General features: G+C 43.5%; 1 protein-coding gene across 3 annotated transcripts in view; it reads right to left on the bottom strand.

Moving 5' to 3' along the window:
- Window positions 1–23490, bottom strand: part of GAN (gigaxonin) — a 42012-nt gene extending 18522 nt beyond the window's left edge. For 2 of the 3 annotated variants that reach the window (XR_008735070.1, XM_055726391.1), the window contains exons 1-9: window positions 23261–23490; window positions 9344–9458; window positions 8126–8476; window positions 7446–7663; window positions 6424–6545; window positions 5848–5960; window positions 4621–4770; window positions 4176–4312; window positions 3546–3674 (exon numbers count right to left, since the gene is read on the bottom strand). Coding sequence is in view for 2 of the 3 variants with exons in the window: in XM_055726391.1 (XP_055582366.1) it covers window positions 3546–3674; window positions 4176–4312; window positions 4621–4770; window positions 5848–5960; window positions 6424–6545; window positions 7446–7663; window positions 8126–8476; window positions 9344–9458; window positions 23261–23427 (1502 nt within the window). In the remaining variant the exon portion in view is untranslated. Of the gene's footprint in view, window positions 1–3545; window positions 3675–4175; window positions 4313–4620; window positions 4771–5847; window positions 5961–6423; window positions 6546–7445; window positions 7664–8125; window positions 8477–9343; window positions 9459–23260 lie in introns of those variants that run through there. The other variant, XM_055726392.1, reaches the window with a different exon arrangement.
- Between the last annotated feature and the right edge of the window lie 285 nt (window positions 23491–23775).

Below are 23775 nucleotides of genomic sequence, written 5' to 3'. Positions count from 1 at the left end.
TTTTTTGCTAGTGTGAAGATCTCGGCACATCCTTAGTCTTTAGAAAAGTCTGTGTCATCATTAAGAATAACAATTTGAAAGACTGTGCGCACTGTGAGTTATTAGGAAGTTACTGTCAAAGTAAGCAATATTAAACAAGTTCTGTCTTTGAATTCAATTCAAGCCAGAATTATGGGGGTTTATATGAATTAATATATTCTTTATATACCAATGTAAGTACATAGTTAGACATACACACTAAGCAAAACCCATAATTCAGATCCTCATGGACTCTGGGTGCCCAGGATGACGCTAGACCCTGTATTCTCAGGTAATAAGAGCTGAGGCACATACGAAAAATTATGCAGATCACACACGTGTGCACTGCTGCCACATACCTGTAGACCAGTAACATGCAACAGCTGAACTCACAGTACATAAAATTCTTTCAATTCAAAAAGAAAGTGATCATGACGGAGTTGTGCACTTACTTAAAACAGCTGGAAAAGTCTGCAGCTCATTATGAAGTATGCGATCTTGATATGTAACTTAAAAAAAAAACCCACACTGAATTTTTGTTCGAGGCTGCTAGAATTTATATGCTGTTGAACCACTGCTGCTAAGCGATCTTGCAAACTTATTCCTCATTTCCATGACTCTTTCAACCCAACCCTTTTAGAGTTCTGTCAATAACAGACACATACACTGTCATACACTGTCAACGTGATATTTCAGCTTTTGACATATCCAGTATTATCCCTTCACTGTAAATACAAAAGAATATGCGCTGTGGAGTCTCAAGGTGCTTACATCCCTCCCAAAGCCTGTTTGAAGGGGACTAATCACCTTTATTTGTTTCGGAAACCATTGCTGAGGAAATAAATGCACTTTTCAATTATAAATTAACCTCCTTGCAGCAACTGCACAACGTTTAAGATGAAGAATCAGTCTCTGCATATGTCATATTAACGATGCACTAAAGAAGTCTGAGAGAAACACTGTCCGCCTGTGGTAAAAATCTACAGCATTACCTATGCTTTACTCTTGAGCAACGGTGCAGAGCATATGACACCCAGTGCAAGTGGAAGTCCTTAACTAATCAAACATACACATAGGTATTTAGCACAAGGTTTTCACAGACTTAAGAGAAGCATATTATTTAAGCTTTCATCCTTTGCTCCAAATAAAGCGATTCAGGTTTGGTTTCTGCTATTTCTGAATCAGCCGAGAAAACAACGACTCTTTGGAAAATATGAAGGTAACTTGCCTTCATCTGGTATTCATTTGATATTTGTGAAACACTATTATAATGAACTTATGAGAATATTCCAGATTCAACGAAGAGTACCAGACAACAAAAAAGTGTTTTGTCTCCGTATCTGGCAGGCGGAAATGTTTGCTAACTGCATTTCGAAGGCAAGTCCCTTTGTGGTGATTTACTCCCTTTTCCACACAGGTACAACTGCTCAGGTCTCACAGTCACCGCCACAGCCACCCTGAAAGGCACCCATCCCGCACAGCGCTCCAAGGGCGCCGAACTCGGGGGCAGCCGTCAGACCCCAGGAGCTGGAGCACTAGAACGTAGCACAGTAACACTGCACCCTCTTCTGGCCAGTAACACCCCTTCTGCCTCCCAGGCTGGAACTGGGGACCTTCCACAGCGCCGGAGCCCAAACCCCAGCCAGCAGCACCAGCTGCAGAAGCGGCAATCATCCTGCTCTTCGCTGGCCCTCCATTTCCCAAGGAAAACACGCAACCTGTGAGCCACCTGCAGTGCAAGCACAAGTTTATGCCAAGTTAATTTCCAAGCTCAAACCCTGTGCACTGGCAAGAGCAGAAAGGCAAAGCCTGAATATCTGAGCAGCCCTCAACGCGCGCCTCCTCCGCCAACTCGAGACTCTGGTTACTTGCTCCTGCCTCACCTTCCTCGGAGCCAGCGCAGCCCTCGAGCCACACACACAAACGTGCGGTGCTCGAAGATGACTTGGAGCGACCGCATTTTTATTATAAGTTTCCTAGAATCCTGTAACACGTCTGGGATGGCACCAAGCAGAGACACAAATACACACACTGGAAATACTGCCGGGCAGGCGCCTGTGCCGCAGTCAGCAGGTGGCACCCAGGGCTGCCCCGCAGCACCCAGGCTGGCACCACCGAGCTTTTCCGAACTCCACTTCAGGAAAGCTCAGTCTGTATCAACCAGTGCAACAGGTTTACAGTTGCAGGTGAGGAATCCTGAGCCATTACATACCACCCTTTGAAGAACAGAATCAGCCTGGAAATATTTCAGGCAAACCAACTAAAATTAGCAAGTAGGAGACAAGGGAGCATCTCTTTCCCGAATCCTTTCCCTTTCAAGGGCCTCTTGCCAAAAAGTTTACCAGCTTTTAGCATTTCCCTACACTCATTCCCATAGGGCTAGAAAACACTAGAGAGCAGCAGTAGCAATAACTTTACTTATCCACCTACTTCCTATAACCACTTTAAAGAATGTTTTTTCTCCAGCTTCATTTGATTATAGCTAGTTTAGACATCACTTTGAACAACACAGAAGACCTCTTCATACAGAAATTAAAGTGTCTTTACATCCACATCTTGCAAGAAAATTATATAAAGAACTTACATCTACTATTCTATTTTTGTGTGCTTTTATACAGATCACAGTCATAAATCAGTCTTGATCTTGTAATACAGACATGCTCATCTCCTCCGCTGTCAACAAGCCTTGAAACATCTGACCACAAAGTCTTTTTTCAATTTAGTTTATAAAAAAAGAGAATCATGCAATTTACGGTTATACACAAGAAAAAAGGCACTGGAGGAACCAAAGCTTGTCAGCTATGACTGGAGAATAAGGTGACTACACACAAAATTCTGTATAACCTAACATTTGACTAGTTACCACACGTAGTAAGGTGGATTCCAATACCAGAGGCAAGAGGTAACAAATGAAGTCACCAGAAGCAGATACAAAACAAACAAAAGGAGATTAGCCATGCACAGTGTCAAGGTGGCAGTGGAATGTATAGCATCTGTAGCGTCTTTCCTATGGCAAAAGCCTACGTGGGTTCAAAAAGCAACCAGCTATAAACGCATGGAATAAAAATGCATGAATCTTATTTCTAGTTTAGGAATTCCCTAAACTGCAAATCCCTGGAGACAGGACTAGACCACGGAGAAGTATCCCTGTATGTGCACACACTCCTCCAGGAGCACTCGCAAGGGCATGAGCACACGTCGGGGGCAGCTGCGCCCTGCACCCGAGGGAACTGCAGGGTGCAGGGGAAGAACCAGGCAAACCACCTGTACGGCCAAGGTGTCCCTGCTGCTCAGGGCCACCCGAGACTGACGGGGCAGTCCCGGGCTTTAGGTCTGGTGTCCGAGAGGGACAAAGCACTGAAGCAGATGGACCTTGGGCAACAGCTACGCTGGATCATAAAAGGTAAAACGAGCAAGAGATGTGTGGCACAGATCTAATATGCTCTGAAGTGCTGGAGCAAGGTGGGGGAACAGCCAGGTAAGTGTGTGAGGCATGTATTTTTATGTTTATAACTGCAGCTAGTTACCTTTTAAACTCGTCATGATAAAATTCAGATTTGCACGTCACCATCTCACTGGCCTGACTGTCATCGCGACTCCTGACCCCGCCAAATACATAAAGCTCAGAGGCAACTCCACAGGCCACTGCCCCAAACCTGGGAATCCAAACGAGGAAAAAAAAAAAGGTAAATGCAATTTATCAAAACCATTTCACATATCCTCCTGAACTTTCTCAATTTTTTACATTTTTGTTATTTATACACACACACACACACGCACACCCCCTTACATGTTCAACGAGATGAGATGAGTAGTGAGTATGAATCGTAAGCAGCTAATTCAGACCATGTAAAAGAACAAAACAGCAAAGTATTTATCTCTGGAAAAAAATTCCGAAGTTCCAATTGAACTACACTTTCTAGTTTTCAATTTGAATCAGGGAAGTATTGCTTTTAACACCAGGAGTGTATTTCTACACAATTCATGTTTATTGCTGGGATGCTTATCTTTATTCCAGGCCACCACAATTCAGAAAGACATGGTGAAATTCTTAGGCCATCTTCAGGGATTCACCAGAGAAAGGAGAACTTACTCATCAGTGTGTTAAAAAATGTCGTAGGCAACAACCTAATTCCTCCCCTTCCATTTTCACTCACCTTCTCTCTTTCAGAGGGCAGATTGCTGTCCATTGCTGAGTCCTAGGGTCATAACACTCAACAGATTCAAAGAGCTTTCCATAGGAGCCTCCACCCATTGCATAGATTTTCTTCTTCATAGCTGCATAGCAGCCAATCTTGTGGAAAAAGAAATAGTACAGCTAAAATTACGCACAGTGTTGAGAGCTCAAAACTAACTATATACACACATACACACGCGTATGTACTCGGGTTGCCTGTACAGCATACGTCAAACAATGCCATGCACGAAACTTCTCAGCCACAGTTTTGTTTTGGTACGTAACTGAAGGAGCTGCTTTCTCTCATTTCAAGACTATCTGCTACAGCTTCTACTTGAAGAAAAAGGTTGGGAAAAAAATAGTATATATATAGGCATTAACTATTTAACAATAAGTAACGTGATAACATACGATGTAGTTCTTACCTTTCTAACCATGGTCAAGTCTGGCTGCTTAGTCCAGGTCCGGCTATAAATGTCGTAGCTCTCCATAGAGATTAGCTCCCTGTCACCATCCTCGCCTCCCAGAATGTACAGAATTCCATCAATCTCTACCACACCAAAATTATGCCGTGCCTAAGGAACATCAATACAGTCAACGTTGTAAAACATAACTGCCACTGTGAATAAATCTATACAATCTTTTTTTTTCAGCACACCTGTCTGGAAAGCGATACTGGTATTATGCCTGGGTTTTGTTTGTATTTTTTTTTAAATGATGAAGTCCTAAACTCCAGAGTAAGATTATTAATTCATTCAACTAAATAAAAGGAGGAATATTCAAAAAAGATAGAGCAGCAAAAGCCAAAGACACTGCACAGAAACATGAGAACAGCTTGGCCATATTTCAGTTTGCGTAGCAGTGGTCTCCACGATGAAGCTGTTGCTCTCAGAAGCAAAACTGGAACCCATTACCTGCAAAAAGGCAGCTCTTCTATTTCGTGTGTAGAAGCACAGCTACCCTCAATCTCACAGCAAACAGGAAACATCATGTATCGTCAAGTCTTACTCACAGTAAGCAGAAAACTCAATGCATCGTAACTACAAACGTGGCCAAAACTACAGGCCTTTGCCAACCAGAGACGGTAATGAGGAAAATCCTGTGGCAAAGCAACAATTTCTTAATAAACACCCTATGCTGATTTAAGAAGATAAAAACCCAGGTGTATTAAGGATAAATGTTTACAAATAATAGACTGTTAGTTTTTGATGGAACGCAAATATGAAGGAAGCATTAACTCAAATCAAACCTAAATATGTCTGTGCAAGCCGAGTTCTGTATGTTAGCCAGTCCTCTGTCCGACTGCTCTGTACATTCTGATCCCTTTGTCCACTTAAGGACTCTCTTGTTTTAGAAGGCCAGTACATGCAGAACATTAAGCATACTATATGACTGATGCATTATGAAATTCCTGAAATTTTGCTGTTCATCTTTACAGCTAACTCTTCACTAACTGTTTAGTTTTTCCAGATCCGGCGGAAAGTATCGGACCAGAAGTGTAACAATGGGATATAAACAGCAGTCAGTCTGTAGCATGATTCTGAATATGCAAGGTGCAAGCGACTGGAGATTCAGAATAAAATTTTGCAGAAGAAAAGGAACATTTTGCCAAAGTAAAAACTTAAATCCCAACAGTTAGATAGAGATCTTGCCTCATTCATTGGTGGTAAGGAACTCCATGAATTGGTATCTGGATCATATTTCTCTCCAGAGCTTAGCGTTCCCTTGTTTTCATCCTGACCACCAAGCACAAATAAAAATCCTTCTGTAAAACAAATTGTAACATGATCTTAAAAACAGGACTCACACCTGTACACTGTGCAAGATAACGTGACTGATGAGCTGTATCCTGGAATTCGCTAAGAGATTCAGACCAGTCACAGGTCAAACTCTGGACTGGAGAAGGTAAAGCCCATACATAAATCTGGACTCAAGTCTACCCCTGCAGATACTCTTCAACATATTCAGTGATGCAGCAACTAGAGTTTACTTAAAACATGAAATACTCCTGGAGAGACAGACGTAGCAGATTCCCACAAGATGTTGCGGGAATAGTGATTTAAGACACTCAGATGACAGGGATTTTCACAGAATCAAGTAAAGTTTTGGGCAGACAAAGGGGAAGCATGAAATAACCCCAGTGCAGTCAATCTTAGCTGTATCTCAGATTTCGAGGCACTGGTAAGTTTTCGTAATATTGAATTTACAAATACAAAGTTCCCCTTTACCTGCTGACAATACTCCATGATTGATCCTTGGAATACTCATAGGAGCAAGTTCAATCCAGAGCTGTCTATTGGGATCATAAAGAGGACACATACACCGCATCACTGAGGTTGGTTTCCGTGATCTGAACGCAGGGTGGGAAGGGAACAAACAAAAACAGAAAGACAAGACAGAGTTTTACAAGTTCACTGTAAACAACTTGTGTCCGAAGCTTACTTGTTCACGTTTTAACATCTACTCATAATGCGTGGCACTTCCCTGGTAAGGTGAAGACCCCCAAACCAAACGTGTGTAAACTGAGTTTTGTACAGACTGGAGACATAAAAAGCAGATGCGCTTCATTCGTGCTGGATCTGCCTACGTTTTTTTTATGAAGGAACTTTGAACAAACTAAAAAGAACTGATAGACAGTAATGTTCAAGTAAAGCGATTCAAACACTGATTTGCAAAATGTTATTTGAGTATTTTGTTACTCTTCTATAAAGAGCAAATATCTAAGTGCTAAATTTATTTGAACAGGAAAAAACCCTTTAGCCCAAGGTGTACTCAAGACAGAAAGGGAAAATGGTGTGGAACAAGAATTTTCACCTGGCATCTCAGATGCACCAGTAATGAAATTTTTTTGGAACCACAGCTATTAAAAACAAAACAGTTAAAGCAGATGTTTGTTATTTTTAACACTTAATAGAGATGCTTTTCAGAGCATTAGAAAAGTGTTTCTCCAACATTCTGGGCTTATTTTGAGTGACATCTATAAGACAGTCAACACAATGAAGAAACATGTCCTACTCCAAGTCTAGTAGACGTTGAATGTCAGAAACTCACCACAAAAATAACTATTGCTGAATCATTCACAAAGTTATTTTAGTTGCCTGAACAACTTAAAAACAAACTCAAATGATAGAGTAATAAGCCCATTAGGCACACATACTCTCCCCGCGCTGTGTTTTGCAGACGTGCCATGAATGCCAGCCACTTGTATTTTTACCAGCTGTGACAACCTGCAATGCCACTTCATACTCACACTCGTTCTTCTCCACCAACAGTCACTATACACTCCGAGTAGCCCCGGGGCTTGAAGGAGGCCAGCATCGCCTCTCCCTGCTGGGGCGCCGTGAGGGGAATATTGTTGCATTCTTTGACGATCTCCCGTACCAGTGGTTCGCTCATCATCTGCTCACGTAAATACGCCGCATCTAAGCCGGAAACCCACACTGCTGACATGACATCCTTCATGTGAACCTACAGAAAGAGATAAATTGTAGAAAATCCCCCAAACTTTACAGAACAGTGCTAAGCCACTTGTTACATACAGATGCGTCTATAATTACCAATAACTTTAAAGAGTTTTTGATATTCGGAAGTAATACCAAAATCTACCACACAGTGTTATTAAGAAAATGCATCAAGTCTTCAAAGTTTCACTACAAACATGATACTTGCTTTCTCTCCAAAACAAGATTATATCATCAAATGCCAAAAAAGTATTTTCTTAATGCTTATTAAATAATAAAGGCAGAAGATGATACATCATCAACACAGCTGTCACCCTTTCACTGCAATCCCACTGGCTGCATTTCAGCTAAAATTCAACTAACTCTAAGTGCAAGATTAGCCCTGAAAGAAATGTTATCTACTTCCCACTAATTAGAACAAATACTGATTCGGGCCACGTTCAAAATACAAACATTTGGATGTCCTGACCTTTCTCGAGTCTGAATCATGAGAAATCCATCTAATCACCGCTTCAAAGACATATCTTTCGTTTCCAACATTGAGCTTTTCCATCGACAGCACTTCTTTCAGTTTTTGAGGAGTCAGTTCCAAGAATTCCTCTGTGCTGCTGACATCTCGAAAGTGAGTTTCCAGATACTCTGAGGCAAGGTAGTGAACATGATGCAAACAATAGTGCAGTGCAAAGTCCCGAATACCAATACAGTTCTCAGCAGCTATGCAACCTTCTAAAAACTCACAGCAGAGAGTTTTTAAGTCTGTAAGCAGCAGGAGATCAGCTGCCTGTACCACATCTTGGATAGTTTCTTCATTTAGCCTGATCTGCAAGAATTAATTTAGAAGTTATAGCTACTATCACTCATTTGTTTCATGACATGTCCGCATTCATTACACTCATTCCTAGTGGCTGAAAAATGGAGTATTAATGTCAGTGTAAAAATTACAAGAAACTGATACAACTACTACACGTTTATGAATTAACACACGGCTGGAAAGGTATTTGACAGAAGGTGTATAAGCAGAGTTTTGCGTCCAAAGTAACCATAAAATTGCTCCAATCTAACCTTGGAACCGAAAATGAATTCTGCTGCAATAAATAAATTTTTAAAATGCATGTCCAGAAGAGAATTTCAAGCCACATCTGCCTTTTCTTTTTCCGCTGAAAGTTAAACCCATTCAGCAATCTCACTGTGGCTCCAAATAAAACCACAACAACTTTAATTCCTGCTAAAGCTACTGGCAGGCAGAGAGATCTGAAGGGCATGCTGTCAGCAACAAGAGGCAGAGAGGTGGGCACGAGGGCCAGGAAGGGAGGATGCCTGGTGGACTGTAATGTTCAGCGACAGGGTCTCAATCTCTACTGCTATCAGACCAGCTCTCTTTTACAGCTGTCAAAGGCCGCATGTTTTAAAGTAGGTTACTGAAGGTAGCCACAAATTTTAATACAAGTGTTTGACTCTTTTTAGAGTCCTCCCTCACTGCATGAGAAGAGCAGAGCCAACCCCTGCAGCATCTATTGCCTCTACTTCACATGCACAGCCCCACTGTGATATACTGCTTTGTGGAAGTTTTATCGAACGCTCTAAACCTCAACAGGCTTATCTTTCAAGACAGCAGTGTTAAAACCCAAGTTATTTTGCCAAATAGTTCAATTTCCTTCTAGTGTGGTTTTTTTTTTTAATACCGTACCTGCCCACTGAAGATGTAATCTAGTATCTCTTTCATGATATCAACAGATATCCCTTCAAGTTCAATCTTGTACGTCGAGCCATCATCCTTTGGAGGATTATAATTCAATTTTGTTCTAAGAAGAGAAGAAAAGAAAAAAAAAAAAAACGCTCACAATCCGGGCATTGCATGCTCTCAGTTTTCTGAAGAAACAAATGCTAGCTATGGATCACTTGAGCTCTAACAGAGATATTAAAACCTTATAATATGATGTGAAAATTGTCTCTCAAATTAGCATGAAAGGGATGAGTGTATGGTCTCTAATATTGCTTGTCACATTTCCAAACTGCACATGTTAGCCTTGCAAACTACCCACAGCATCAAAGGGCTAAAGTAATTTTTTCACAGCTCGTTCATCACAAACATTCAAAAACTTCGCACAGAACTTCAAACAGAACAGCAGCTCTGCTGACAGATGAAACACAAGACCCTGCTTTGAAAAAGGTGGGAAAAAAAAAACACCTTCAAACAAAGAATACTTTACCAAGAAAAAAATAATTACAGGGAGCAGATGTGATCGGAATATATACTGGCAGCACAAATATTTGGATTGCGTTACCATTTTGTGCAGTTTATGATGTTATCAGCCCAATGCTATTCCTGGCTGGAACCAAACTGTGTACTCACAGTTGTAGGAAACAGCCCATGTGCTGCTCAGCTGAGCTTTAAATATTCATCTACATCAGCAGACACTTCGCTTATGAGCAACTTCTTTAAATATACCAGGAACAGTTTGATGTGCCTTTCAACAGAATGGAGGGGGGCTGGGGGAAAAGATGAGGAAACAATAATAACAACAACAATACAGCAGGCAGCTTTGCTTTCCGTCATCTGTTACTGCAAACCCTTTTTCCAGGAAAGACAACTTCAAGTGTCCAAAAGGGAGCAGGTTTGTTTTTCCCCATGCTTCAGGCAATGAAGAATACATTATATAAAGACCAGAAAACTTGTTTCGCTACCTCTATGTATATATAGGTATCTACATCTGTATCACAGCACATTCAAATAAAAGCCTTAAAACTCTTTTAATTTTCATTTGAATATATTCTTAGATAGAATTAGTTTCTTCATGTGAAAAGCTGCAGCTTTGCTAAGCTGAGAGTGTCGTTGGTCCCAGTCTTCCACTATCCACACTCGTACCAAGGAAACACATCAACAGGGCTTAGCCGAGGGCAGCTTCTGCTTCACTTACTCGGAATAATTTAGTTTCTCACAAAATAAGATAGAACTCACATCAAATAAAAATAGCCCTTTACAGGCTATGATTTTAACTGTGAGTGAGGACGGCAATTTTAGCCCCGAAGTTAACCATATTGGTGGTCCTGTTTTGACATCACTTTTCTGCACTGCAAGAGACCCGCCGCCTGCGGGCGGAACACCCTGGGAGGGGATGCTGCCCTGATGCGCACACACGACTGCACGAGGGCTGAAGCTAAGCTGGTTCACTCTGTTTGTACAGCACCTGGCACAAGGGACAATGCAAATAACGACGACGATATAATACAGATTAGGAAACTGTTTATTTCCTAACACTTGGAAGATTAGAAAAATTAAGCCTGTTCTATAAACAGCCTCAGTGAGTTCCGATCAAGAGCATGCTGCAAGAGCCGACACTGATGTGCAATGCGTCAGCTGAAAACTTCTAAACCGAATATACATCTCTGGCAACACCGTACAGTGTGTATCTCAACTCAGGCCATCCCTGCCCGTGTGGAATGTGCACTCTTCACACCTTCAAGCTCCGAATGAAAGAGCGTACAGATCCAGAGTAACACACATTTTCAACTAACACAGTGCCAAGGCTTCTTTACACACATTTTCACATCTATCCAAACTACCTCAACTTTCACGATGCCAACCATGCTCAAGTTTTGGGTTTCTTAGCTTCATCTTGTTCCCTGGGATGAAACTGTTTGCTTTTAATTTAACATAAAATGTATCAAGGTTTACAGTGTCTGGCTTTCTTCACCACAAAAGAGAGACAGTCAGATGGTATCTCGATCTCACACGTATCGGGTACCTACGAGTAGCTGGTATGGTCAAATACCTCGTAGTATCTACACCGAACCTGGGTAGTCCAACACGTTGTGGGGATTAAAACAGATGCAAGGCATACAATGAACACTACATGCCAGCACTCATGGGGAAATTAGGAAAAGAGCTAGTGCTGTTTATCACTCACTTTCATCTTAGCATCACCTGTACACACCCAAGCTAAATCACCTCATTGCGTGGACTTTACACTGACGCCTCCTGGTAACAAGAAAGTGTTGTTCAGAGTTTTGGGGTCTTATCAGGCTAGATCCTCTAATTACTGTGTACTTTTCCAGGTATCAACAGCTGTTAACCTGAAAAGAAACAAGCCAGCCACTGATGCAAGGCAAAACCACAAACTGCAAGTAGAAAAATAACCCTGAGAACAAATTGATTGATTTCAAAGTTATAGATACTCACATGTAGGTCAACATTCACCTTAGGCAAATGCATCCCTGTTCAGACTAAGCTCTGTTCCCATCATCTGTCCTGAGAAGCAATAGTTACCCATCTGTCACACCAATTTGTTAGTTAATAGACTACTAGGTTTTTTATTTTGGTATGAAGATTTATGAGCTGCAACACAAGAACCATTCCTAAACAGCAGCTAGAGGCACTCCTTGGCACTCAAGCCAGGTTCTGCAGGACAGCTACTGGCTGTTGGGAAGAAGGGAGGAAAGAAAATGATGCAAGGTCATAACCAGGTATGGGGCTCAAAAAGTTTAAGATAGAAAATTGTAAGTCTAATGTGGAAAGAAAGCTGAAGGAGGAGAAAAAAGTAGGAGGTATGTCAGCAGAGCACAAAGAGCCATGCCTCCTCTTGCATCACCCAGCATCAGCTGTTACCTGCACCCACACCTCACGAGGAAACCGAGGTCTGGGCATCCTTGTCATAACACATGCAATAGACAGAACAAGAAAGCTTCAAAACACATTTATTCCCAATTTAGAAAGACAGAGCCGAGAGCATGTAGTGAAACATTTAACCCTGGGCCTCCACCAAATTTCACTTTACAAAAACAGTTTCTAGCTACGCTTCAGCAGAGATTTTCCAATCTGTCAGTACCCCAGGACGGAGGATGCCTTCTTTCCACCATGCTCTTCCCCATGGTGATTTACTCAGCCCATGATTTGTGCATCCGAAAGCTGGGAATGGCCATCAGCAATCCAAGGTGCCGAGATGTGCCCAGCTGCAGGTCGGCTGCTTCTAACACATGCATCTCGGAGCTTCCTACACTGGACAACATTTCTAATTACTTTAAAAGCACTCTAAGCTGCCAAACCACAGCAGAAAAGGCTGCCTCAGTCTTCCTTAATTCAGATGAAAGACCACAACATCAAGAGTTAGAAGGAAATAAAGCCCTCGGTGCCAACCAGAAAACCCATTAGCTGGGAGCAGAGCACAGCTGAGATGCATACAGAGCTGGGGGAAACAAAACAAGGCAACTTCTTCATCTTGTTTTCTTAAGTAATTTAATTTTGAGCAGCTTGACTCCACATATGTTTTAAAACAATGTCTTCCATTTTTTAATTAAGCAGATCATCACTGTAAGTTGAAGATACTTCCAGTAACATAAACCGTGTTCTATAAATGCATAACATCTACCCCAACCTCTCGTCCCTGGTCAGGTGAACTGCTTGGCACACACTACACCTTGAGCAAGTGGCCTAAGAACAACTGGGTTTACCTAGTGTTTTGATGTTGTGTGTCTGCGTGACAAATTTGGAATCTGCTCTTCCACATCACTTAAGGAATACAATCCTAGTGAGTCATCTCAAATGACACTACATAAGGCAGAATGAGGAAAAAAATTCCAATACCTCTTCTGTATATGTACGCAACAATATAGGCAACATAAATCACTGAAATGAAAACAAAGGCTTCAGAAGAAATGTTGGTATTGCTAGGGTCACAATTCACATCTAAAGGCATAATCCAGATTCAATTAATTAAAAAAAAAAACAAACAAACCCAAGAAAAACAACAACAACAAAAAACATTCAACAGCTAAATTTAGGACTGTCCATGGCTCTTTTAAATTAAGATGGATCTTGGAAGTTACACCTCATTTTAAAAGAGCAAAACAAAGAAAAACACAGTCATACTTCCAACCTTACAGCCAGGTCCACGTGGGAGCAGTTGTGGACAGTTTAGATGCAGGAGAAGCACACTGAGAAAGGGTCTGTGTGTCTGAAAACTTGTTTTTCCTATCTTTTACAGTTGACAGTTTACAGGAAGGGTAATAATAATTTTAAAACACCGAGCCAAACAGAAAAACAAACAAAATGAAAATCAAAACAAAGAATTCAGCCACCACGGATAACACTCCTTTCCCTGAGTCAGACATAATTCTATGGGAATGTTTTTATCTTTAAAACGTCTGCCTTGATTGTAAACTGTTATGAAAAGGTAACTGATGTGTTTCTACAGTACTGACACTAGTTATAAAGGGAACAACAGTATAAACTCTTGGAATGCTTTAATCCTTAGGGCACTGGTATACTGGTACCTGAACAGGTAAAGAGAACATCTGCCTGCAAAGCCTGTGCCTTTGTAAATGGGAATGCTCTGGACCACATCTACCTCGAGCAGGTTTATGATATTTACAGTGAACAACAATCAAAAACTCTGGGAAACAAAAGACAGACGTTTTGGTTTTGATGCTTTGCAACACTAAACTTACCTGCTCTCACGTCACCACACTGCAAACAACACAGCTTGCTGACCTACTTACACAGCTGTAGCAGGGTGTCAGGAACCAAACTGTAGGAGGCAGAGGGAAACAGCTGCCTTTTTGAAAGGACCCGTCTTTCCAAATTACTGACTTTGCTCCAGATTAACCATAAGGGCTAGTCTACACAAGCTCTGCCAATATTGCCACACTAGCAAACCTTAGTATTTAGAGAGCAAAGCCATCCTTCCAAACCAAAGAGTAATAAAATGGGGTTTTGACGATGTATCTTTTACCTGCGCTAGTGCTTTAAAATGAAGTTCTACCTCCAACAACTGTTTCCAGCAAAGACATGCACCAAACCAAAAACAGGGTCACAAGGATGACTCGGTCCCAAAAATGACAAGTGAGTGCTTTGAGATTTTGCATCAGTAAGGAGAAAACTTTAAAACTCTGCTTTTGATGCACAGATCAGGTCAATTTAGTCTCCTCCTGACCCGGCCTTCCTTATGTAGGTTTGAGTCTTTCAAGTACAAGCTTTCCATGTAATAACTATTTGAAGTCCTACTCAGAGCTGACCATTTGAATGGTGAAGTTTTTTCATTTGTCTGCCTTTGCCCCTGCAATGTTTTCTCCCATGAATACTGGTCTTTCTGCATGCAAAAAAATCCTTAATAATCACATTATTAAACAGGTCAGACACAAAACCATGATGCAGCAGTTCACTCCACCCACTACCATCCTCCAAAAAGATATTTTACAACCAAATCAGAAGGCTTTCTTTGAGGTCGCACCCTGGCCCTTAGCACCACACATAAAAGACAGTCTTCACCACACCCTGCAAAGGGTGCCAGCTCTCAGAGGATTTTGGCTTTGCCTCTCGTTTGTCTCTCTTCTTAAGATGATCTGTAACTGCAACTTCAGGTCCCAAGGCAAAGTAGTCCACCTAACAGCTCAGCACAAAAACCTGCAAAAGTTGCTTTGCTTGGTTGAAGAGTAACAACAATTAGGAATAAACTGTCCAACTGTTTAAGCTGAAAAAATTAAGTCAGGCAAAAACGTAGCGCTTACCCCCTCCCCTCGCCCCCCCCCGCCAAGAAAGAGAACAACGCAATTCCTTCCGAGCAGCACAGGGGACACGTACAGGGCTCACGGGCTTCCCTCAATGAACAGCTTGTTTACCCTGAAAATCTGAAGTTACTCCGACTACACTGAGCTCATCCAGAGCTAGACTGTAATCTAAATTGGAAATCTACCCTCAACCAGAACATCTTGCCTAAACACGAGCGCTAGCCCCAAGCGGACAGAACGCGCACTTGACACAGTCCCCAGGAACGGACCCGCAGCGCTCCTCAGCAGCAGTAAGTACTGGCCATTTCATTGGACTTTGGGGGTTTTTTTAGCCAGCTCGGAAAACAACAAAGCAACTGCACCAGCTGAGCTTACCAACAAGTCAAACACGAGCAATGCAGATGAGCTGGCTGCTGGGCACGGACAGCTCGTGCCATGCACCTCGTACGCGGCGTAAAGCGCAGCTTGGCCCCACCAGTGCGTGTAGCTGAGCAGACCTGGCCCAGCCGTCACACACGTTCAGCTCCTTTCACATGAGGCACAGACCTATTATGTACCTTCCTGCATCAGAAATACCTGCCACTGCGTTTAGAAAGGTGGTTTGGGGCTTTTTTCTTCTTCTTTCTTTGTTTTTAAAAGCTGGGGAAAAAACGTATCTAATCTCTGATCCTCTGCGGGCTGCAGGCTAACTCAGATGGAACACTTATCAAAGCATCTCATTAAGTAACTAAATCTGTATCATATTTACACCATTTGTGTGCTACATGACATTCAAGTTCACTCACTACATAGATGATTCATGAGATTTCCAGTCCATGTCAGCTGAAAACTTAGCCTTCTCCTACACAGCAGTGTTAAGACCTATTAGGTAGCAGTTTGGAACTAGGACTTCCTCAGAAATGCAAAGGAAGACATTTGTGGAATACAGTTTTAAACTAAAAAATGAATTGTATTTTACTCAAAAATACATCTTCTTTCAAAGTAACTCTGCTTTTAAATTTGTTAAAAATGCTTTTTTAGAAGGAACAAGTACAGTACCATACCCATGCTGTTTACCTTACCATTAAACATATTTAAGAAATGCAATGCTCTGTAGCTTGTCTCTAATGAGCCAAACATTCCTGTGATTTACTAAAATCATTATTTGGAAACCACCAATGAACATGCTAAGAAAACTTTGTTTAATCAGGTTTTTATACCTCACCTATCATTATAGCACATGGGAGAAATAAGCTGAGTCAGGGAAAGATTTTCATAACCACCGATCAGTATGAAGTCAAATGGACAAAATTACAAGTGTATGAGTAGTGTCGCGGGACAGCTGGAAGATGGGACAAATGTTGTGTTTCTTTGGGAATCCAAACAAGAGAGGCACCAGAACTCTAGACACACTGGGAGTTGGAAATTGGAGATCTGAAAGACAACGACACTGCCAAGAGGAAAAAGAAACCAGGAGCGTGGATTTCACCAGCACAAGAAGGAAGAGCCAAGAGTGTGCAGCTCAGAGCACTAACCACGTCCATAAACAATAACAAGAGCTGTACTAGGCAGCTTAAAGTCATTCAGGAGATGTAAACCAACGTGCCTGAAGACATAAGCCAGCTGCTTTAACTATGTGGTATTAAGAATGTATTTCCTTGATAGGCAACAAGTGATTTCAGACCTGTCCACAAACAGTGATTTTGTTCTTGTTGTCGTTTTCTTGGAAATAATTAAGCAGTGGCATAGATACAATACAGCGGACAAACGAGAGGCTGAAGGCTCCCCTATGTATAGGTAACACTGCACTGATACTCAGTACCAGGACACAGAGAAAGCTTTGTACAATGTAAGAAAGAAGAGGTCTGGACAGAGAGTGAAGGAACAAATTCTTCAAATCTTTTCATGTTTGTCAGTCTACAGGAGGAGGAAGCTACTTTTGTAACAGCAGTTGAGACCAATGGAAACAAAACAGGTTCAAAGAAAAAAAAAACAACCAACAAACCACCAGAAACCAAAACACCAATCAAGAAGTCCAGACTCATCAACTCAGATCTTTCTCCAGACACGATGAGCATCTTCATGCCTTCAGAGCAGCCCTGCTCCTGCCACAAAATACATTTTAAAGAGTGCACAAAAAATTATTAAAAGTTCTTTTAATAATACATGTTTTGCCAAACAAGGCAATTAACGCAGGTGTAAAGGCAACCTACAGAGTATAAATTACCCAGACATCCCAAGCAGCTCCATCCTGCCACACCTCCTCCCACCCCGACCTGCCCCTTACATCAGGCATGCAGACGAAATTTCTTGTCCTTTCTTTGTATCTGAGGACGTGCAGTTCATCTCAAGCTCTCCTGCATAAACAAGATGCCCTGATTTCCAGTTCTCCCCTTGCCTGACATGTAGGAGCAGCCCAACTGTATTTTCTCACTATTTTGAGCTGGGTAAGAGCCTTATTGCTTCCTCCCTTCAGGCCATCTTTAGGGGCTTGTTGGAGCAGGAATACAATTAACAACTCCCCATTCAAGCCTGCTATAGTGATTTTTAAAGCCCTTTCTAAACCATAAGCTTTCCACCTACCTTTATCACTGTTGCCCCTCAACTATTTATCCAAATATAACACGCATTTAGGCACTTGTCCTGAGTTATGCCAGGTAGAGAGTTTCTGGGCAAGGTAACTATCTTGATTTACTCCTTCTCAAAGTTACAGAGAGTTTACAACTCAGTCATCACTAAACACCACAGGTGACAATCTTGGTTTTTAAAAAATGAAACTAAACCAAAACAAAACTACGTCTACTTTAAAAAAACCCTTTAATTGGAAAAGCTTCAGCAGTCTGGAAGAGAGTTCTGGCCTGATTTGTTCCTGACTTCCTACTGCCAGGGCAGCCTGCAAAGTTCCCAGGAGACTGCCAGCAACAAACTTCTCATAAGAAACCTCGAAGACAATACGACTTTAGAGCCCTCCTGGATACAGCAGTTACCACAACAGTGCCCTGCACGCCCAGCGGAGAGGGAACAAGCCCTGGCACAAACACAGCGCTATTTGGCTAAACCAGAACTTGAGAGCACAGGATCCTGACAAGCAAATACCTCCCAGCTTCAGCAGTGGTTTGTATTCGTGACTTCAGTACTAGTCCCAAACAGAAAAAAAAGTTTTAAAACACTACAGGCTCTCTATAAATGCCAATAAAAACCAAACAGGTATCAGGAAATAAACTGCACAAGCTACTGGCACACCTCGGCTTCCACCTTGCCTCGCTCTACGTTACTTGTTGCCTATCAAGTGTTACAACCACCGCCAAGCCGCACCTTTTCAGCGCGCTGCAGAACGGGTGTCCCGTCCCGCTTTTCACACCAGCGGTCAGGGATGCTCACCGACAGACGAAGACCATGCCTCAGCAGACTGCCTTCTCACAGGTTCAAGACAACTCAAAACACTTCCAAGTGCCAGGACGCAGAGGAAAGGACGGGAGTTCGGCGATGGGGGACACGTCCCACCACACCACGGAAGCCTATTTCAGCACTGAGCATTTTGCGGCTGTGTAAGAGTCTTACAAGACCTGCAGTGTTTCAGGGGTATTGGCAGGTTGAACAGCACAAGTGAGAAGATGCAAATGCTGTTCAAGGTTATTTCTCACCAAAATCCGTTTACAAGAAGTACAGCTACTTACAAGTAAATTGAAAATAATGTGAACTTAATTTTACATCTTATTTTTGTTTAGCTTTATTATGCTCACCTGGAAAAAGATGAAAATATGGTTACTAGTCTGTTACCAAGTTAGAAAAGCGTTGGGGAAGGGTACAGAATACATACACCCATCTGTAATCTGTTCACGCAGATGCATGAAAACCAAAGACAAAACTTGCTGAGTTAACAAAAAAGTCTAAATTTAGTTTCTAATACAGCAGTACAATTCCTGCATAACAACATCAAGTTAATCTAAGAATCTGAGCTTAAATTAAATATCCTCTTCGTTAAGGTAGCTCCCGCATGCTCCCTACGATACAGGCAAGCAGACTGTTAAGTTAGCAAAATATTAAGAGTTGCAAGTTTCAGCTGGCCAGGAACAACTCATGCCAGATAGTGACAGATCTGTTCAGATGAGAACATCCGCTGCTGCTGCTGAGGATACCAGGACCAAATCTATCCCATATAAGTTTTGCAGATACATGCTACAGCTTACACCAAACTTACTAGTGGTTTATTCTGGTAAAAGCACTCTTATGCCACTGTAATTTATGCTAAGCTCACAAACGAAATAAATTACACCAGGGCAACAGTACTGTATCTACATCAGGGCAACCACCAGGCAAAAAAGTGCTGAAAAACAGTGCAGGCTTCTGGCCGATTTGTTAAAGAAGAGAAAAATCAAGAGCTAACCTGGCTCGAATTTAACTATTCTGGGATGCACAGCAGCTTCACTTTGAGCCAAACCACACTCTGTCCTATGGCAGTTTCTTCCTGAGGAATTCTCCTTTTCTCAGGCTCAGAAACTTACCACAAGATGTTAGAGAGAGACAGAAAGACTTCTGTTTTGTAAAGGACAGGATTTGCTCCAGGGGCACACAGAGGAATTAGATAAGCCTGGACATACAAGGCAATTCTGTAGCAATTCACACAAACCCCCCCAGACCTCGCTGCCCTCAGACTGCTACAAGCAACTTGGCATTAAGCAGCTGAGGCATGACCTCAAGAAGCAAACTACCACAAAAATTAAGTCTTACTGGTCACACAGACTGAAAATTTATTCATAAAAGAGGCTCTCCCCCCCCCCCCCTTTTTTTTTCTCCTGTACTTGCAGAAGCTAGCCTATGGACAAGAAAGACAGATGGGACCCATGGCACCAGTAACATCTCCACTTGCTCCTGTGTCCCTTTCATGTCTTCTGTCCTCTCCCCACTGAAGCTGCCTTTTTTGAGCTGCATGGATAATTCAGTTGCCAAATAACCAGAGGGAAGCCACATCACTATAATTTACAAGTGTCCTACTCATAACCAGTCAGCCAAACAGCTTCCATGCAAAACTAAAAAACAGGTAACGCTCCTCTCTCTGTGGCTGCACAAATCCTTCAGCGCACACAGACTCTGTTCACACCCAACCACCCCCTCAGAAAGTCCGTGCCTACTTATTTTCCTACTCACACCCTAAACTAAGCATTCATGCAAACCCTACACAGCTTCTGAACTCGCCCACCAACTTGCCCACAGCCACAATACATATTGACATTGCCAGATACACCATGCCAACCCATACTTCCACTGCTTCGCTGCTAAGTTTCACATACCCACTCATTTTTCTTCCAAGTTTTACTTCTGAAATTAGTTAATGGATTTTTCTGAGCTTCGTATTGGAATTTTTCACATGAGAGCAACCCAAATCAATTGGCATTTGGAGACTTTAACAGCCTCTGGTACCAGAGCATGGTTTGGAATCATCTACCCTTAAAATACAAGGACATAAAATTATTTAATTTCCAACAGTAACGTTTTACATAGAAACCTAAACCAATCGTTTATTTGAAAAACCAATGCTCAAAATACATAGACTAGGTACAGGCTGGAGATCAATTTTCTCTCCAAAAAGCGCCACTGAAACATAACTTTTGGCTGGAAACGTAATGCTCTGACAATGGCAACCTACCTGACCAATTCTACCCAATGTGAAGACCAGATGGACTAAGAGAGAGATCCTGGAGTGATAAAAAGAAGAGAGACAGGCAGCAGGTAAAAATTAGGCTCTGCAAAGGTAGGCAAGAAAAATGTGTTTCTTAATGTGCCGTACAAGAACTAGGTACATGTATTTTTGGTTCTTTAAAAGAACCTTTGCAAGCCCAAGGAGAAAAGATGAGTAAGCTTTCAAAAAGAAAAAAGTTAATCATATTTATTTATTAATGCGTGTAACCTACTTTCACACATAGATAATGAGTTCCTTCATGGGATCTGAACCTGAACAATTTTGAATTTAAAAAAACCACAACTCCAATGACTACAAGTTTTGTTGCTAATGTAGTTATGTCTGGCACTCTTACTCCTCACACATGCTTAACTCATGTTTCCCCAGTATGTTTTTCCAGAGACGAACAAAATGCAATACTCTAAAGATGAAATTCTATGAAAAGGCACTTCTTCACAGGATAATTTACAAAAATATTTTGATTAAGTAGTCTTTTTCACAGTAAGATACTGCACGTTTCCTGTAAACTCATCTTGCTGTTACAGCAGAACAGCAGTTTTTCCAAGAATATGACCTCTTTCCACCTAGAGCAACCCTTCTGAACCTTACATCAGATATGGCATACTGTCATATAAAATATGATGACAAGCAACCTAAAAAGCATTCAGGCATTTTGAAGAGTATTGGATCAATGGCTCATTTCAATTTCATGTCTTTGATTTGTCTTTCACCACAGTCTTCCAAAACTGCTTCTCCAGGCAAGCAGTGAAAAAGATTTATTATTAGCATGTAGACTCCATGGTATCTTTTTTTGCAAATTCTTGCTGATCTTCCTTCTCTGTGAATTTTATTTCATCTCGTATCTCAGCTCTGCTAGCAAAACCGGTGCCGATGCCTGTTTCTTTAAGTCTGTCCACGATCAACACCCATTGAAAAGTTCATCACCAATTTAATATTCTATTTATTTTTAGTTTATTTTTATACTTGAGCATGATGAAGTTGTATTCAAATGGTCACCTAAAATACCATATTAATTAAAAGCAGATGATAATACAAGACTTAAGTGAGATGCATTTTTCTGGAGAGCAGCGTACAGCCTCCCCATCCCCAGCCAGCATAAATACACAGGTTTTACGACAACTTCACAGAAGCTACAACTGGAAGGAATGCCCAACCATCACAAACAGCCCGCTACAGACTTATGATACTCCTGCATTTAGGTGATACTGAAAGGCCTGCTCCCACTTCATAGACTATGATAAAATTAATGTCTTTATTACCTGCAAACGGTAGGACTTAAAAATAAAACCGCTTTGAAATTAACCGCTTGTATGTTTCATTTACCCCTTCTGACATGCAGATATGTACTATAGAAGTTTTATGGTAAGCGGGTTTTTTGGTTTTTTTTTTTTTTGTCACTGGACTCTTGAGTGCGATGGAGAAGTTGAGACTCCTGTCAACTGCTGCAGCAGGACCTGTCATAAAACGGGTTTCGCTGAAAACACAGTCCAGGATCAACTGTTTGCCAGGCCACCTCAGAAACCCTGACTGTGCTAACAGAGCTTGTCCTCCCCAGTGCTCACCATCAAACTGCATCATTTTGACTGCACATGCTGCTGACAGCCACTGTCAAGAGCAGGCAGCCCCCCCGCACCTCCGCCAATTCCCCCGTTACCTTCTCAGGTATTGCACAAGGGGACACGACATGGGGAGAGAAACCCATTTTTTAAAACATAAAAGCTGATGTACTAAAAGCTGACGTACTTCAGAACCTATAACCACAACCTGGAGCCCTGTGTTGCTAAAAGACATTAAGGAGAAAAGAGACGGATCCCAAAGCGCTGACTCGGTGCAGCTGAGGACCACAAGCCCCAGCACCCAGAGGCGGCTGGCAGGTCACACCGCACCAGTGCCCGGCTGCCACCCGCTGCTGCCCCTTGCCCGCTGCCCCCCCTCCAAAGTTCGTGTTTTCTGGATCGCTGGGTCACACCAGGCACTCGGTAGCACTTCAGTCCTTCGGGGCAGGGTTTTTCACCACCCCCACCCCCCAATGGGTTAAACCGTCTCAAACCTGAAAAAAGCAGCAGTTGAACGTCGAGAGCGGGACGGACTCGGGGGTGGGGGCTCGGTGGCACGGCCGGGGGCAGGGGGCGGGCAGGGGGCCGGGGGCAGGCAGGGGGCCGGCCGGGCCGCTGCCCCCAGCCCGGCGCTCCGGCGAGCCCCGGGGCCCGGCAGGCCCGCTCCGCCCCGGCCCGGCGCCGCCAGCCGCCCTCCCCGCCGGCCCCCCCGGCTCCTCCGTCCTTCCGAGCGGCCCAGCCCGCTCCTTATGTAACCGCAGCGGCCCGCAGCGGCCGCCCGCCCCCCACCGCCCGGGGGGCTGCAGGCCCGGTCTCGGCCCCGGCGCCCCCCCTCAGGCCGCGGGCCGCGCCGCCGCGGCCGTACCTGATGTAGGGGCTGGCGGCCGCCAGGATGTTCTTCTGCACCGGGATCTCCTCCCCCTCCAGCACCAGGTGCGCGTCGCAGAAGCGGCTCTCCTCGCGGAAGGAGCTGAGGGCCCGCAGCAGCCGCGCCGGGTGCTGGGGGTCCGACACGGCGCTCGGCCCCGACATGCTGCCGCGCCGCGCCGCGCCGGGCCGGCCGCCTCAGTCACTGCCCGCACACCATGGCTGCCAGCCCGCCGCTGACGTCATCGCCCCGCGCCGCCCCGCCCCCGCCCCGCCCGCCCGCCGGCCTCCCCCTGCGGGGCGGGAGCGGAGCGGAGCGGGGCGGCCCCGCGGCCTGACTCAGCCGGGCCGGGCCGGGGCTGCCGCCCGCCGCCCCCGGGCGCGCTGTGCCTGCCCCGCAGCTCCCCCCCGCCGCTGTACGCCGTGCCCGCGCCGCCGCCGCGTGCCCCCTGCCCTCAGGGGAAGCGGCAGCGAGCGAGGTGCGAGGCCCGAGGCCCGGAGGCAAGCGGCGCC

The sequence above is a fragment of the Falco cherrug genome, chromosome 14 (genome assembly GCF_023634085.1).
Source record: "Falco cherrug isolate bFalChe1 chromosome 14, bFalChe1.pri, whole genome shotgun sequence".
Taxonomy (NCBI): Eukaryota; Metazoa; Chordata; class Aves; order Falconiformes; family Falconidae; genus Falco; species Falco cherrug.
Note: the sequence above shows the minus strand (reverse complement) of the source record. Positions and strands in the feature narration are given on the sequence as shown.